This window comes from Lycium ferocissimum, chromosome 5 (genome assembly GCF_029784015.1).
Source record: "Lycium ferocissimum isolate CSIRO_LF1 chromosome 5, AGI_CSIRO_Lferr_CH_V1, whole genome shotgun sequence".
Lineage (NCBI taxonomy): Eukaryota > Viridiplantae > Streptophyta > Magnoliopsida > Solanales > Solanaceae > Lycium > Lycium ferocissimum.
In genome coordinates, this window is record NC_081346.1 from 7024957 (window position 1) to 7042629 (window position 17673).

Below are 17673 nucleotides of genomic sequence, written 5' to 3' on the forward strand. Positions count from 1 at the left end.
ATAATCTCATTTCGTAAAGAAAAATGAAGACAAGACAATGACATGTGAAGAAAAGAAAAGAAGACTTTAAAGGGAAGAATCCGACAAGCGACATCTCGTAAAAAGGTTAATTTACTTTAATAAAGTAGTAGCTTTAATAAAGTAACGGGACACCTCAACAAACGATAAAATATAAAGCAACTTTTGAAAAGTTTCACGTGACGACGTGGGGCCCCAAGAGACCCTACCGAACTCAAAAGATTCTTCACAAATTTGAAGTCCGGAGTTAAAGTCCGCCGGACTCCTATAAATAGCAGCGTTTGCGGAGAAGCAAATCATCGAGAAAAAGAGAACATCTGACACTTCTCTCAAAAAACTTCTCCATATTCCCGTTCCCTTTCACAATGCCCCAACTCCTTTTTCCAGCAAAACCTTCTGTAATATAAACCCCCTTGAAAAAATAATATTAAGCTTTCAGTAATTTTCTCTCAGTGTGAAGTAGTTTTTGGGTTCCCCGAAAGGGAAACCTCTCTCCATCTTCAAGTCATGTAAATTTTTATCTATGTTTAATCTCCCTACTATGTAAATTATTCCATGTTTAATTAAAATATTATGTTGATAATGTTTGAGTAATTACTTACTTGTTATTATGAATCTATTACTCTTAGTATATGATTATTCTCTTAATTTCTTAATATACTCGATGGATTAATCCGTAAATTCTAGGTGTTTGAAAGGCCGTTTTAATGTCCAAATGATAAAGGACGATGTCTCGCCGTGGTAACCGGTCGAAAGAAAAGGGATATTAAGAACTAAGATTAAGAGAAAAGAGATTTAATCAAAGTAATAAGATTCATAACCGGACAGGTAAAAGACCAAAAAAAAAAAAAAAAACATAAAAATTGGGAGATAGGTTAAAATAAGAAATATACCTACATGATAAGTTATAATCAAGTGTGAGCGAGTGAGGAGTACCGAGCAAGAGATTGTTTAAAATATTCGCTAAAAATCACTCTATATTTCAAGCCATATCTAGATTTATATTGAAACAAAAAATATAACCCCCCTTATCACTTTTTTTTTTTTTTTTTTTTTTTATCAACATAATATTAACCCCCTATCACTTTGGTATCAGAGCAAGAAGATTTTTGGACCTAAACCTATATCTTAAACCTATATTTTAGACAACAATTTATGAGAAGACCATTTTCTGCTAGACTAAGAAGACAAACTGCTATACCTGTTCATAGACAATATTATATGAGATAACATAGTTTTACTAAATATATAAGTTATAATTATCGTATGATATATTTTACTCGAAAAAGACTTACAAATCTTAGAAAAACAAGAAAGTTTTTAACTGAATATTGTAGATATATAGATATAGTTCATCGCCAAGACTTGCATGATAATATAACGATACTAAGTTTAAGAAATAATCTTAATTGGGAAATATTTTTCACTAACGACGAGATAGTTAGAGCTGAAAATCGTATTAGACATCTAGAACAAAAAGTAAAATTTATCCCATTAGGGTAATGCAAGATAACTATTTAGAGGTAAAATAAGAGTTAGAAAGATTGTACCTGGATGATAAAGTTTCTGTATTTATTATTTCTAAATATGCACTTAAGGCGTTTTGAATTTTTCTATATTCTCTTTTTTTCTCTATATCTCTATATAAATATCAATAGTTGATAGCTATTTGTTTAACAAAAGGTTGTGTTTATATATGTATGTGTGTGTGTGTGTGTATTGCAAAATGTATATATCAGAGGAGTTACTATATCTGCCTGAACCTCTTAGAATGGAACATCCTCCATTCTATGAGACAAATAGGATTTCTAGTAAGCTCGCAAAAACACTTAGGGCTTTATGAGGTGCTTGCCTCCTTTACTTGATTTAGTCCGTTCTTTCTGAGCAATATCAGAAAAATCTCCGCCAGGTACGCCAAATCTTATTTTTATAGGTTTTTAAGGGAGAGAAAGGATGAAGTACACACAAGGGCAATCAACTTTTACTTCTAGACTTGGATCTGAAATGCTCATCCTTTTAATGAATAATATAGCAAAGGAGGGACTAAACTCTTGACAATAATTCGTCTCATTTCAATTCTTGCAGATGAAAAGGTTTTCTAGACAACTTTAGTTGTTATCTAATCCAATCCTTTGGAAAGATAACCAATAGTATGTCAAAAGAAGTTTATGGAAAAAAAGAATGGGGGTACCTGAGTGGGCTAAAGCAAAGGGTGAAGGAGATGAAAGTAAGGGAAAGAGACTAAATTGGTGCACAACACTAAATACATTTTACTCATTCCAGACAAGGATCAACAAATTCAAACATAGTAATAGACAAACACAGCAATTTATAATTACGAAAAATGCCAGGATAAGATGTAAACAAGGTTTGCAAACCACACCACACAGACCTCAAACTGACATAACAACAATCATGTGAATTCAGAAACAGTGTGTCCAAAGATACATGTTTTTCTGTAACAAATGAGAAGCGGCAGAAATTCTGAAAGCCGTCCATTGAGCTAATGGGCGAGCTTGAAGTAAAGAACTAATAGGATAGCCAGGACCAAGACAGCAATGACAGAGCCGATGATCCATTTATTCCGGCTCATCCTTCTTGACATTGTAGTCAGTATCTTCTTGCTCCTGCTAATATTATCATCCACTCCATGAAGCTGTGAAGGAAGAAACTTACTAATCATTGCATTTTCATATTTACACAAGGTTAAGCTTAAGCTTATTTCACAGATACCTTTTTCTCTAAAAGAAATTTTAATTAGATCTATCAAACCACATGATCTAAGATATTCACAATTATGGCTCATCAGAATTGGAGGTTTTCCCTCTTTTGTCCTCCTCTTAGTTTCTTATTCTGTTCAGACCGATGGTATATGCTAGAAAAAAAAAATGAAAAGATGGCATACATTGTCATGTGCATGCAGGAGAGATTGACGTTGTTGATGCAAATCTTGAAGAATTGAGACCCCCAGATCCTCGGTTTCTAGCATTGTCTTTCGACTTTGTCTGATCCTGTCACTCGAACGATCCAATCTCTCTGTTGACATCATCAACCTTTGCCTTTGATCAGCCGACACCTGTATGGCGTTGGATCAAAATTTAGATCAAACAAGAGTGTAATTCCAGTGAAGCGTCAATCAAAAAGTGAAAAAGTTTTCACTCATATACATCAACTTGTCAAGTATAAGCTATCCTGACAGTACATTGATAAAGGAAATGTTTGCTCGAAAAGCAGACTCAAGCAACGTGATCGCCATAGGAAACTTCTATAACTTTATGTTTTATGTGATAGAGTGTTTCTCCCTTCCAATTTATATGAATATTCTTTCCTGCATGCGACATTGCAAAAGTATTTGACACCATTCCACTAGTAATCATATTCTATACCACTCACATTTCAAGATTATAAATTCATTTAACTGTTTAGATTTTAAATCGATGTGAAGTTTACTCTATCAGATTTAATTTTCAACTACTATAATTTTTTTTTCCAATATCACCAATCAATATAATACAAATCAAATTAACATCTTAAACCCTGTGTCCAATCGAATACCTCTATTATAAAATGGAATGGACGGAGTAGTACAGGCTCCAACCTGCATAGAAGCTTACACTATTTGCTATTCTCCCTCTTGACAGAAACAACAACACACTGATTAAACTTCCCTCGTAAAGGAAACCATTCAAATGACACATAAAAAGGGGTGAAAAAGAACCTAAAATTGATATAGACTCCAAAGAGAAAGTTGGAAATATAGACCATAAAGTAATACCATGTGAGAGAAGCACTATTGGTTCAGATGTCTAGAAAACTATAATACTCAGTCTGTGCATTGCATTATTAGCATGCCATTAGAATTGAAGTAGCAATTGGAAATTAGCAGCCTACGTTTAACAAGAAAGGAATAAGTGAAGAATGAGAATCTACTTATGCAATGCTATAAAGGATTAAGATCAGCTTATTGTTCCTTTACGAACTGACTACCATGAAAGCACGATAGGGGAAGGGGATTACCATATTAGCATCTGCCATTCCCGATTCCAACAACTCGTCCCTTGCAGCTTGGTTTGCATTTGCTGATGTGATTCTTTTCACTTCAGTTTTTAAGTTGTTCAGATCACTCTTATATTCTCTTAACTTGGCAAGAAGTGTGGCTTTAACATTTGGAGGTAAACTCCTAGCTTCTACGTCCATTTTGCGGATCTGCAAACGAGGACAAAAGAGCGTTCTAAACCAAAATACTTACTTCAGAAACAAGCAAAAACAGGTTGCGGCCAAAGCTTTATGAATTACCAATGCTTCAGCATCATCAAGGCCAACTTTTACTTCAGACACTTTCTGTTTCTTTTGTTCTGCAAGTTAGACCAAAAGACGCAGAAGCAGTTAAAATAGCAACAACTGCGCTAATGGTCAAGGGGCACAATCATACAGAAAAGCTGTAACAGAGGTCCCCGAAACAGGCAAAAATAGGGTAATCTCAAGTCAATGAGCCCCATGATTGAGAAGTAACAGAAGCAACTAAAAGGCAACAACTAACCTAATGGCAAAAGATGCACAAGAACACAAAAGAAATCAGTAACAGAGATTTGAAACAGGTTGAAATGGAACTTAACAGCAGTTTTTGAGGTAGGATTCAGGAAGTTGACGTCAAGTGAATGTTAGTATTAATACTTTTCTTGTTTTTGTCAATGTCCCTTTGAGTGCGCCAACATGAGTTGGACTATATGGGCCTCATTTTGGCCCCCTTCTCTTATCCCCTCTCTCCCTCTTTCTTTGCCCCTGCCATGAGACTTGCCACTTCCTTTTTTGGATGCATATATAGTAACTTGAACAGTTTGATTAGGAGGTATAACATCCATTTCTAATTAACTTCATAAGTAAATGTTCGATAGGATCAAGGGGATGTTATCTCCTGCATAGTCCACCGGAGTTATAGGGATTTGTATTTCTGTAACTTCTTGTTACGAGTTACTTCCATGCTGAAATAGTAACATGTATGATCCCAGACAAAGATTATACAATATTTCAGTAGTGATATTATCTGGAACACATAGAATAATGCCAAAATCACTTTCAGATACTACAATGACCTAATGTGTATCTAAAAGCAAACTAGTTTAGCTTGATCTCACACATGTAAGGTTTTGGCTGTCTTGTTCTACACCTGCTAACATAGTTGATGCCTTTTTCACAAAATCCAATTGCAACACTAACAGAGAGGATGAATGTAGCGGAGCTGAGGATGTTTGGATGGATGTGTGGCACACTAGGAGAGATAAGATCGGGAACAAAGATATACAGGGAAAGGTGGGTGTGGCCTCAGTGGTGGACAAGAAAGGGAAAGTGAGGCCGAGATGGTTTGAGCATGTAAAGAAGAGGAGCATAGATGTCCTAGTGAGGAGGGGTGTGGAAGGTTGGTAGTGATAGGTCTAAGGAAAGTGGAGGTAGAGCGAGGAGGAATAGAGAGAGGTGATTAGACATGACATGCCACATGTTTAGGTCACCGAGGACATGACCCTAGATAGGAAAGCATGGAGGTCGAGGATTAGGGTAGTGGGTTAGTAGGTAGTCGAGCGATTTCTCCCTTTCCTGTGTGAGAGCTTGGTTCTAGCTTAGAGCACCTTGTCCGCTCCCTCTTCGACTTATCAATATCATTAGTATTCTAATATTATCTCATTCTTCAATTGTATTACTACTCTTGTTTCTTTTACTTGGGTTATCTTTACTATTTTTGTTGTTAGTACTTTTCTTTTCTACGGTATTTCCACTATAGCTTTTACTTTTGTATTTGTATTTATCAAACTTTCTTTTGGAAAACGCTTTTCTTGAGTCGAGGGATTATCAGAAACAACCTATCTACCTCACACAAGGTAGGGGTAAGATCAACATACAACTCACCCTCCCCAGAGTTCACTTGTGGGATCACACTGGGTACGTTGTCGTCGTCGTTGTTGTTAATACTACCAGAGAGAGACTACATATTTTGGCAAATTAAAGGAAGTTCCACAATTAAAGACCATTTTCATGATCTTCCCAATTGCTCAGTTGTTTGAAAATCTCATCCATTTGCGGAAGTTAAAATATACAGAATTGGACAGTAGGAAAACACTAAGCTACGAGAAAGCTAATGAATTACCCCAATAACCAAAACAATGTAACCAACTTTAGTTAAAGCAGTAACCACCACCAATTTCCATTTTATTTCCATCTGTGGCAACAACTTGGTTTTACAACACCATGTGTAATCCAGCATGTGGAGCAATACTACTTACTATTGCAATTATTCTTTTTGATTTCAATGATCAAACAATTCGGCAAAAACTCTTCAGAAGAAAACAAGAATGCATATTTTTCAATTAAAAGAGCATTTTATATAGAAAAGGAGGAAAAAATCGCTGTTTTTCTCACCTCCATCAAGGAGAGTTGCTGAGCTGCATTTCTTGGTTAAATTAGCTGAAAGTTGGCAGTACTGTCTTTCATATCCTTCGAATACCTGACTCATTCTGCTCCTTCAGAAATACCTTCAGATCAAAGTAACTTCAACCAAATTAAACTACTATCTTTTTCTCTAAATTACATAAATAATACTGCACCAAATTTTGATCCCTTTTAATCTACAGGAACATAATTCTTCGATAACCGAAAAAATTAAAGCCGAAATACAAGAAGATTATGTTGTTAGAATAAGGATTAATTAAGAGAACAGATCGATACGAACCTTGAATTGATCGGAGAAAGGAGGCCGGCGATCGGAGAATAGGTGGCACAAGTATTATTGGAGACCCCAATTTTGGTTGTCACCCACAGACGTGAACACAAAAGATGAAGCACTATGTGTCTATGTTTGACGAAAATGACAAAAATGGTTTCTTATCTTTTGCTCTAGGTTCAAAATAGTCTCTTATGTATCACTTTAACAGTTTTGGTCCTTTAATTTTGTTAAAGTGAGCACGTTTGATCTCCGTCAGATATTTACCAACCTCTTATTGTTAAATTTAATCGGAACTATGTAAATAAAAATATATAATGGAAAATATATAATGGGTACTACTAGTCATGTTGTTCGTGGTGGTGCACTCATCTTTAGTTGATCGTATAGGTTCAACTGAAAAATGAAGTCAAGCATTCTTTATATGAAATATAAATTTATAGTCAGAATTCTCTAAAATTTAGAAAGAAAAATCAAATTTTGGATTCATAATTCTAAAATTATAATGAGTTTAGTGTTAAGAATCATAAAAGTTGAACTTATCAAGGTTAAATTATGAATTTGCCGATAATCATACGTGATGGTCGTAAGTTTATCGACTTATCATTACCGAGTGCCTATTATACGAAGGCTCTTGTGGGAGATGAACTGGTAGCACCTACACGTCTCCCAGGGTATATGAATGGTAATTATCATAGATGTAACTATCATTATAGCAGCGCAGTTTAAAAGTGATTAGCATATAATGATCCTGTAATATGGCGGATAATTCGCAGGAAATGCCCCTATTAGGGGTGGTCTTTAGTTTTTGGCCCTCAAATTGTTGATATTTAATTTTTGTCCTTCGCCTATAATATCCTGAGGTTCTATTTTCGAATCCCGGCTCAGGCATAAAAAAAATCGCAAGGCAAGGCTGGAAAAGTCCTTTACGCGACATAGGATAAGCACTTAAAACATAACTAAAGTTCTCGCCGGATCCGTAGACGTCTTATAAGGCGTGACTTTTTAGTGCCAAGGCAACATCCGCCGAGACGACATAGGTTGTCTGAAGGCATAGCTGGGGTGTCTGCATCCGCATAGTTTACTTATAAGGCAAAACTTTTACATGTTTGGCAACTTATGCCATAGCTGACATAACTTTAGCTATGCCTTAAGGCAACTTATGCCGCATAAGACAGACTTTTCCCAAAGCCTTGCCTTGCATTTTTTTTTTTTTAATTGAACGGGGGTTCGGACCCAGTACCTCAGGATATTTTCCACCACTTTTTTAAGTGAAGGATAAAAATTAAAAACCTGCTAGCATTTTGAGGGACAAAAATTAAAGACCACCCCAAAAGAAGGACAATCTGCGCAAAAAACATGTAATATGGCTCTAGTTTGTGCGGTAGCTCATGTCCTTCTCCATTGAATGAGTTGGGCTAGCTCGACAGGCCACACTTGTTGGGCCCACGTAGTTGTTTTCCTTGTTTGTAACATTTGTTTTGTTACCCCTGTTAGTGGGCTCCTTGAGCCCTTTTTTACTGTTAAGACATATCAGGACAAGGGCGGACCTAGTAAATGATGCGTGATGTCGTCAAACGTGTTCGGTTTTGAATTTTTGTCTTAGCTTAATAAAATCTTTAAAACCTGAACTTAATTTGAAAAAATTAGTTGGGAAGAACTTATATTGCCCATCAGGGATAAGTTCTTACTTTTGCCTATAAGATAGAACTTGTGGTCAATTGAGCAGGTTCATTGTCTTGAAATATCTTTAACTTCTGCCTTATAGGCAAAAGCTAGAAATTATGCTATGGGCAACAAAAGGCTTTCGTTGCCCATCAGGCATAAGTTCTAATTTTTGTCTATAAGGCATGAGTTGTGATAAATTGAGCAGGTTCATTAAACTAATTTATGTCCACAACTTATGCCCGATGGGCAACAAAAGCTTTGCCTAGCAAATTTTATAAAGCAGAGGCTATTTTAAAAGAAAAATGGTTAAACGAGGCCAAAAGATCAACACCACCCCTTATGAAAGCCATTTGTGAACTTAACCCGGGCGGATCTATTAGTGATACTCTTGGTTTATAACTTGTAACTAAAGCATTATCATCTCCATCTATACGTTGAAGTCTGAAAGTAGAATAGGAGAACACTCATTTTAGGGTGGACTCACTACTTAGACGTTTCAGCCTGTTATCTAACGTTTAACCGTTGGCACAATAACTGATATCAAAGGTGCATCCTTATCGGTCCTCTCGTACTAAGGAAAGGTCTTGTTAATGTTCTAGTGCTCAGACCTGATATGGACCAAATTGTGTGACGACATTCTAAACCCAACTCATGTACCGATTTAATAGACAAACAACCCAACTCTCGAAACATACTACAACCCCAAGTGGCGAAGAGCCGACATCGAAGTGTCAAACCGACATGAGCTCTTGGGAAGATCAACCTGCTATCCCTAGAGTATCTTAAAGAACTCAATTTTGACAAATTAGAGACATGACTTGAATATTTGAGAATCACAGTTTGTAAGGAAATGAGAACTTCCATGTCAAAGGAACCGTGTATAAAATCTTTATAAACAAAAACTCTATAGGGCATACAACAGATATGAGATAAAATACATACTTTACACAAAACTAGCAAGATAGAGACTACACCTAACTTGCAAGCCTTTTGACAAAGGATTTAATTTAGTACTTCTCCTTGCTGGTTCTCAAAAAGAAATGATCCCACTCATGCTTTTCTAAAGTTCCAAAAGTATAATACTTCCAGCTATATTCTTCATTAAACACCATACTATCATTCTTGCCTTGTCTCATCTCTTTTCTCATTACATCCACCCTTTCAAGAACCCCTTTGACTGCCAAATCAAATGCATCTTCAACTGTCTCTAATCTTGATCTTGGGTCTGCATAAACCACATTTGGTATAAGCTTTATCACTTCCTCTCTCATTGCTGCTACTTGTGATCTTGGTATTTTAGATAGTACATTTTCAATGCTCACTTTCTTTTTCCTCACATCATCCTCGGGAATAAGCACAGAGTATTTTGTATAGTCCTTCGGTAAGTGCCATATATATTGAACATACATGGACCCTGGAGTGAAAAACACCGGTATACAACCAGCCAAAATTGAATCGAAAGTAGACCTCCTCGTGAAGGAATCCCCCGAGGGTTGTAAGCAAAAAATTGAATTTTGGAATAGCTTCATCACATGTACCGGCTTGTTGCATTTGTTGTGCAAGTCTGTACACTCCAAGAGTTTACATTTTCGCCTAGTCGCCAAGCACTGTTCCATTATCTCGCTTCGTATTGATTCTTCCAGCTGGGGACGTGGGGCCCCAGCGAACGAGAATAGCACCCTCCTCCTTAACCTTCGCATCCTGTTCTGCCACTGGAACACATCACTATCACTCGAAGGATGGAAATAAGTAGGGTATGGTATCGCGAAATCATTCCTATTCCAAGGACTCGATTCAATTGTCAAAATAGTCATATTTTCTGTCTCGGGCAACAACATTAATTTGTTCCCCCAAGCCGCGTCCTCCTCAATACCTCTCCTAAAATCCCACGTAATTCGCCCTGCAATCATGAAATGATCTCTGCCCCACATTGTTCTCCATTCGGGTTTTTTCTTAAGAAATTTCGCAACCTCAATTGCACCTGCGTCCCTCATTGATGTATTAAAATCATCCCATAAATACCTTGCAACATCGAACCCTGAATAGTATGGCACGAAAACTGCTGATGTTTTCGAAGAATCATTCGTTAAACAATCGTACTGTTTCATTCTGTTATGAAATAGGACTTCTAACGAGAATTGATTCGTCGTAAACCAACCTTTATTTGAAAAAGCCCTTTGAGGGTTTCCAAGATCAGGGCCAAGTCCCATGTTCACCAAATATTGGCACATATCTTCCCACTTGTTTAACAATTTGCATTGCTTCAACATGTCTTCATTGAACTTACTAGGTATTTGTGCTACATAAATATATCGTCCTTCACACGATTTTCGTCCCTTGTTATCGTCTTTTGTTTCGTTTTTCTCAACCTTCTTTTCTTCGATTTTCTCAACCTTTTTTTCTTCTTGGGGTTCATTTTTCCTTAACAAAGGTTCCAATTCTTTCTCAAGTTCCGCCAAATCAGGTACTACCACGTTGTCGTTTTCAATAGAGGATGAGTCGTCCTCCTTGGATTGCGTATCGTCGTTTGTAGCATCATCATTATTAATACTTGAAGAATTGGAATTGAAGCTAACGTTAACGTTTTCATGATGAGGGGGAGGTGGAGGAGGAATAGAAGTTGGATGAAAGGATTCAATTGAATTCGCTTCGTACCTTGATGTTGTTACAACTCCATGTAGAGAAGACCAATCAATTCCATAAAGCAATAAGTACCAAGAAACAAACAAAAAGAAGAAAACGAACCAACATTTATTGCGAGACCTCGTAACGAGGGAGTTGTCCATCTTCTTTACAAATGTTCTTGATCTAATTATCTGTTTTGTATGGAGCATAAAACGAACCAACATTTATTGCGAGACCTCGTAACGAGGGAGTTGTCCATCTTCTTTACAAATGTTCTTGATCTAATTATCTGTTTTGTATGGAGCATAAAAGGTACTTTTTGGCTTTGATCAGGACCAAAAAAAGAATAATTTGATGATTTGGAAGATAGCTAAGGGAGGTAAGATGCTATAAAAATGCATGTTCTGTTTGGACTATTCATATGATTAATTTAATCACTCTTTCTGACTCAATTAATTTGATTAATCTGAATTTATATTTGGTTAGGCCGCGTGTGAAGAAGAACAATTTTGTAACTAACGCTCTCACATTTTTTTTAGTAGAAGTAATAATTAATATAAAATCTGGTATTCAATAATTGTTTATTTAAGTAATTAGAATAAAAAAATTGCGCGGATTGCCCTTCATATGGACTGGTCTTTAATTTTTGTCCCTACTTCTCATTTAATGAAAATTTATGACCCAAAGTGCCCTTATTCGCTGGTCTATGAACACAGAGATTCGGGTTCGAACCCTAGCGTGGCAAAAAAAAAAAAACCAATTTCGCAAGGCAGAATTTCGTAGCAAATTATGCCTATTCAGGCAAAAGTTATGCCTTAAGGCCTAACTTCTGTAGAATCCTACAAAACTATGCCGGACAAGGGGTAAAGTTATGCCTCAAGCCATAACTTCTATATAGAAATTATGCCTCGAGGCATAGTTCTGTAGGATAACTTAATTTCTATATAACTATGCCTTAAGGCATAACTTTACCCCGAATAGGCATAGTTTGCTATGAAACCTTGCCTTACTATTTTTTTTTTTTTTTACTCTGTTGGGTTTCTACAAAAGTTAGGCCTTAACGAATACGCATAATTTGCTATGAAAATTTGCCTTGCGATTTTTTTTTTTTTAATACTTTGCTGGGATTCAGAATCTCAGGGGTATTTTCGGCCACTTAAAGTGCCGAAGGATAATAATTAAAGACCAGCAATTTGAGGGCCAAAAATTAAAGACCACCCCAAAATAGGGCATTTGTCCGAATGATCCAATTTGATTATAATCATTTTTTTGCGCAAATTACCCTTCAATTAGGGTGGTCTTTAATTTTTGCCCTTCAAATTGGTGGTCTTTATGTTTTGTCCTTCGCCTAATGCCCCGAGGTTGTGGGTTCCAACCCCAACTAAGTAAAAAAAGATCGCAAAGTGGTTTTGCAAATTCCCCCGCAGTTCGCACTTAGGGCCAAAACTGCCTATGCGAATCCAAACTCTACGCACGAATTTTTTGCGGCGGGGTTCAAACCCGAAACTAAGGAATTTTTAGCGAAGTACAAAAGTTAAAGACCACCAATTTGAGGGACAAAAATTAAAGACCACCCCCTTCAAATGCACTGGTTTTTAATTTTTTCCCCTCGAATTGTTGGTCTTTAATTTTTATCTTTCGCCTAAAACTCCTAGGTTCCGCGTTCGAACCCCTACTCAGTCAAACATTTAAAAAAAATTCACCAGGTAGAACTTGGATTCGCAAGACAGAGTTTTACCCAAGGTAGAGTTTTGAAACTCTGCCTGAAGCAGGCAAAATTCTGCCTGCAGGCCTAACTTTGGGCCGAATGGACTAAGTTTGCTATAAAACTCTGCCTTGTAATTTTTTTTTTAACTGAGCCGAGATTCGTCCCTAAATCTCATGGTATTAGGCGAAGGATAAAAATTAAAGACCACCAATAAAATTAAAGATCCCCCAAAGTAAGGCCATTCTTGCGAATTGCCCGTGACAATGTTCCCTGGTCCAACATCTAGACCGCCGCGATGTTGTCTTTTGGACCTGAATTAGCCCAAGGCTCACACATCATGCTATGGGTATTGGACCCATTTATACCGAGACAATTCGCGAGATTGCTTCTTTGGGGTGGTCTTTAAATTTTGCCCTTCATATATGAAATTTTTAAATTTTGCCCTTCGCTAAATCCCATGGGTTTCGGGTTCGAACCCCCGCGCGGTCAAAATTTTAAAAAAAAATTCGCAAGGCGAGTTTAAATTTCGCTATGCCCCGTCATCGCATACATTGTGAAGAAATTAATTAGCAAAGTTATGCGGGACCGGCATACTTATGCCTTGTGGGCAAGACTTGGCATAAGTATGCGGATTAAGATAACTTTGATAATTCCTTCACAAGTTTATCGAAATCCGTCATAAAAGTTTGCCCTTTAAAAGTATGCCCCATCGGCATAAACTTGTTAAGATTTACCAAACTTATGCGACGTGGGGCATACTTATGCCTTATGGGCAAACTTTGCCTTGAAGCATATATATGTATTTTTTCAAGCATATAAACCAAAGTTACATGGAAAAGTATTATCTTTGCAACAAATGTCCATCCCGGATACAAATTCACACTTTGCACAGCAATACAAAGTAGTTAGCAATTGTTGATAGACTTCGGTAAATTTGGCATTCAAGTGCCACTGATTGCATCTTGTAGGCGACCCAAGAAACATTTTCCCATCTTTATTTTGAATGCTCGTCAAAAGGACGGCAGTGTACGATTTGTTGGTATGGGGGTACACTAGAAGAGAATGGGGTGGCAAAATGAAATCAAATGGATCTCACATATTGCTAGACACAAATCGTGCCACGCTCCATTACTTGTTGCATTTTTGGTATGCTAGTGGCATTGGTTTGGAGAGAAAGGAACCTACTCAGATTTCAAAATACTCAGTTTCTTCCTGATAGACTTTGCAGAGAGATTGCACAACATATTCACATCCAAGGCAGGAACAACTTCAAATGGCAGAGAGCTCTTGCTGCTATGAATTGCTATCCCTAGCTAAGTGTAGTTGATTGAAACTGGCTGTTTTTTTTTTAATGTAATAGTTGCTCCTAGTTTGACTTATACAAGTTAGTGAGTAGGAATTTTACCATGTACAGTTGAAGGTCAGCTTTAACTTTGTGCTGTAAAAGTTTTTTGGATGGAATAAAATAGACTTTCGAAAAAAAAAAAAAAGTTTGCCTTATACGGCAAAGTTTAAATTTTATATGCCCCCCCGGCAGACTTTTAGTTATGTTTAACTAAAAGTCTGCGCGGTGGCAGAGACTTTCTTGAGGGCGACATTTAGTTATGCGATCCGCATAACTTTAACTTTTCTTAAAGATTGTATCTTTGATCCGCATACACTCCCCGCCCTGCACATAAATTATTTTTTTATTTTATGCACCGAGCGGGGTTCGAACCCCGAACTTCATGTATTCGCTCATCTTTCCAAGCAAAGCGAAAATTTAAAGACGCACAAATATGAAGGCGCAAAATTTAAAGACCACAAATTTGAGGGCAAAATTTAAAGACCACCCCAAACGAAGGGCAATCCGTGCAAAAAAATGTTTATACCATCACAAATGGACCTCCAACTATTTAGGCCACTCTTTAAATTCTACCTCAGTCAGTCCATGAGCACACCTTAAAAGTAGTTGATTTTTTATGAAATCTAACACAAAATATTCATATAAGGCAAATTATTTACCTGGCCCTGCGCTTCGTGAACTTTCATTTCTATCTAGTATGGCTGAAACTATTTACCCAAGTATCTTTGCGCTTCAATGAGGGAGTGTCATATTGAAGGACTGAAACAATCCTCTGTATAATAATTTGGGCCTCACGTATACCTCTATTTACCCAATTATTCTTGCGTTTCAATGAGGAAGTGTCTCATTGAAGAACTGAAACAATTCTCCATATAATATTTTGGGCCTCACGTATACCTCGCCGGGGGGGGGGGGGGAGGGAGGGTGGCAAATTCATCACTTTTGCTTACGGAGCCCAATTCTCATGTGTGCGAGGCCCATCTCTTGTTCTAACTCATTTACTAATCCAATAACACACAATTCAATATAAGGAGGAAGGAAAGATCCTCTATGATACCAACATGGTATGCTGATACCATCATGGTATGCAAAAGATACCATGTTGGTATCATAGTTTGAGAGCATCCGGATAAATAGTCTTTGGGATATGAAAGTAAGGAGGCAGAGACGGATAATTAACTTGTGTGCGATGGACATTTGTGTTCTTTTACCATTTTTATTGCTATAAATTAGCTAACTGAACTAACGAGAGTAGAATTTAAATTGACTGCTTTAAGTAGTTCCTTATCAATTGTTTATTCACCATTTTTGTCTGTTTTCTTTAGGTATAAGTATCCGAGAACAATATTTCTCTAACAAGTGACTGCATTCCTGTGGTCCTTGCGGTCCGCATTTTCGTATAATGGTGAAGTATGGACCATACAAGACATTTTTAAAACCTACCCGGACATTTATTTGGCAAAGAGTTCTAGGAGTATTTCGTCTTGTCTAAAGAATGGTCCGCAAATTGTAGCTCAACATGAGTTTTGATTAATTTTAGCCAAAGTATGTGTAAATCTTAAAAAGAAAAACATACTACCTAAGGTACCACTATCACCAATTTTCCAAATGTCTTTTAGGATCGTTTCAACAAGAATTAAATAGTATCAAATGATCTAACCTTCTAACTACAATAATTTGTGCAGCACTATTTTTATTCACTGTCAAAATGGTCTACTTCTATTACTAAACTTAACCTAATATGACGCCAATTATCCTGCTGCGAGAACTTGCTCCCCCTATTTGTCTGATCTAATAGCAGACCATTTATTGTCAATCTTTTTTAAGGATCTGGACACTTAAATGTGCATAAAAATAATACTATAATTTTGCACTTGCATGGGATCTAAATGGTAGTTTGGGCACATTGCACATGGTAAAGTGAGACAGGCCGGCACGATCTAAATGAATATGATTGTCCATCAAGTTCCAAACCTAATTATTTCCAATTGCTGAAACTCCCCAATGCGTTACGCAAAATATGGTGAACTCCGGTAGTCCATCAGTGGATTGTATGTTTGGCGTAAAATTAATCAAATTAAGATGAATTATATATCCAAATACAAATGATTCACTAGCCTACTCAATTACTTTGGGATTTGGTGTAATATGTTCATATTTGTGTGTGTGCATTGTGCACAAAAGATTTTTAAGTGTCATAAAATGACAGAGAAGAGTTTTAGTTAGAACTAAAGCGATAACAATTGGTTTAATGAGTGAAGTGACCCAAGACATTATAAATCTCTTTGAAGATCCTTACACAATCGATGAGGATTACATGTATTTCAATAAGATAATTGGATAGAGGAGAACGAAATTCAAATAGACACTACATTCATCTCTCATTGCCTTAACATTTAAGTTTGAGAGTTTTTATGATTAAGTTAAGCATTATATAAGCAGCGGCAGATGAATCATGTAATTACATGTTCAATTGAACCCACTATTTTTTAAATCATAGATCTCATTCAGCTCTAGGTGAGAGAGATACGGAATGCAAACTAATTGGTCATTCAAAATGAACTGACATACTTAAATAACGGTTCTTTAATTATGATTTGAATTGCCGGTCATGCCTTACTAGTGTCTAGGTTTTAATAATCAGACGTACTCCCTCCGTTCCATAATAACTAACTTTTTAGGCTTTTCATTTTTGTTTTAAAATAAGTGGTGCTTTAGGATTTCAAAAAGAAATTGATCTTCTTCTTCCAAAATGACCCTTATTTACATAATCGAGAATCATTAAACTTTTCTTTTCTAGGCATGTAATTAGGGGTAAGTTAGTAAAAACACTTCTAATTTTCTAGGAGTGAGCACTTTCTTAAGCGGTGTGTATAAACCTAAAAAGTCACTTATTATGGAATGGATGGAGTAATAACATTGCAAAGACAACAAAACACTATTTTTATCATATGAAATTAGATGCTTAATTTTCACTGAATCACATTATTAATAAGCCTAAAAAGTCACTTATTATGGAATGGATGGCAAAGACAACAAAACACTACTTTTATCATATGAAATTAGATGCTTAATTTTCACTGAGTCACATTATTAATAAGGCATTATTAATAAGCGTTAGTAGTATAATTTGATTGTTCAGATTGAAAGCTTTTAATTTTTCCTTTACTAGTGGAACTCCCGTGTTCCTGAGATCATTGTGATTGTGAACGATTAGCATTTGAAATTCTGTTTGTCTGAATTTTATTCACTCTACACCCATATTTCTAGATTAACGGTAAACTAAACTTCATCTTAATCTACTCAACTTTGACTTTAATTTGAAAGAGTACATTTTTACCTCTATTATTAGAAAGTCAAAATCTATTGGAGAATCTATTCTAGGCCCACTTGCCCGCACTAAGAGCCCGTTTAGATTGAGCATAAACACAAAAGGCATTTGCCTTATAATTTTGAAAAAATAAATTGGGATAGTTCAACTTATTTTTTTTTTTTTTATAAAGTTTCAAGCTTTCAAATTATAAACGCTTTTTAGATAAACTAAGTTAAATGGGTTAATTATTTTTTTTTGAGTTTATTTTAAGACAAAATGATTTT

At 36.3% G+C, this 17673-nt stretch overlaps 2 protein-coding genes across 2 annotated transcripts; both read right to left on the reverse strand.

The window, feature by feature from the left end:
- Nucleotides 1-2330: 2330 nt before the first annotated feature.
- LOC132055702 (vesicle transport v-SNARE 13-like) lies at nucleotides 2331-6780 on the reverse strand. The gene is made up of 6 exons (XM_059447649.1): nucleotides 6740-6780; nucleotides 6430-6542; nucleotides 4315-4373; nucleotides 4036-4224; nucleotides 2924-3094; nucleotides 2331-2674 (listed from the first exon to the last, which is right to left on the reverse strand). The coding sequence occupies exons 2-6, from the start codon at nucleotides 6521-6523 to the stop codon at nucleotides 2522-2524; spliced, it is 666 nt and encodes a 221-aa protein (XP_059303632.1). The 5' UTR covers nucleotides 6524-6542; nucleotides 6740-6780; the 3' UTR covers nucleotides 2331-2521.
- A 2458-nt stretch (nucleotides 6781-9238) lies between these two features.
- Nucleotides 9239-11210, reverse strand: LOC132058151 (probable xyloglucan galactosyltransferase GT11). Its single transcript, XM_059450706.1, has one exon. The coding sequence runs from the start codon at nucleotides 11182-11184 to the stop codon at nucleotides 9406-9408; it is 1779 nt and encodes a 592-aa protein (XP_059306689.1). The 5' UTR covers nucleotides 11185-11210; the 3' UTR covers nucleotides 9239-9405.
- Between the last annotated feature and the right edge of the window lie 6463 nt (nucleotides 11211-17673).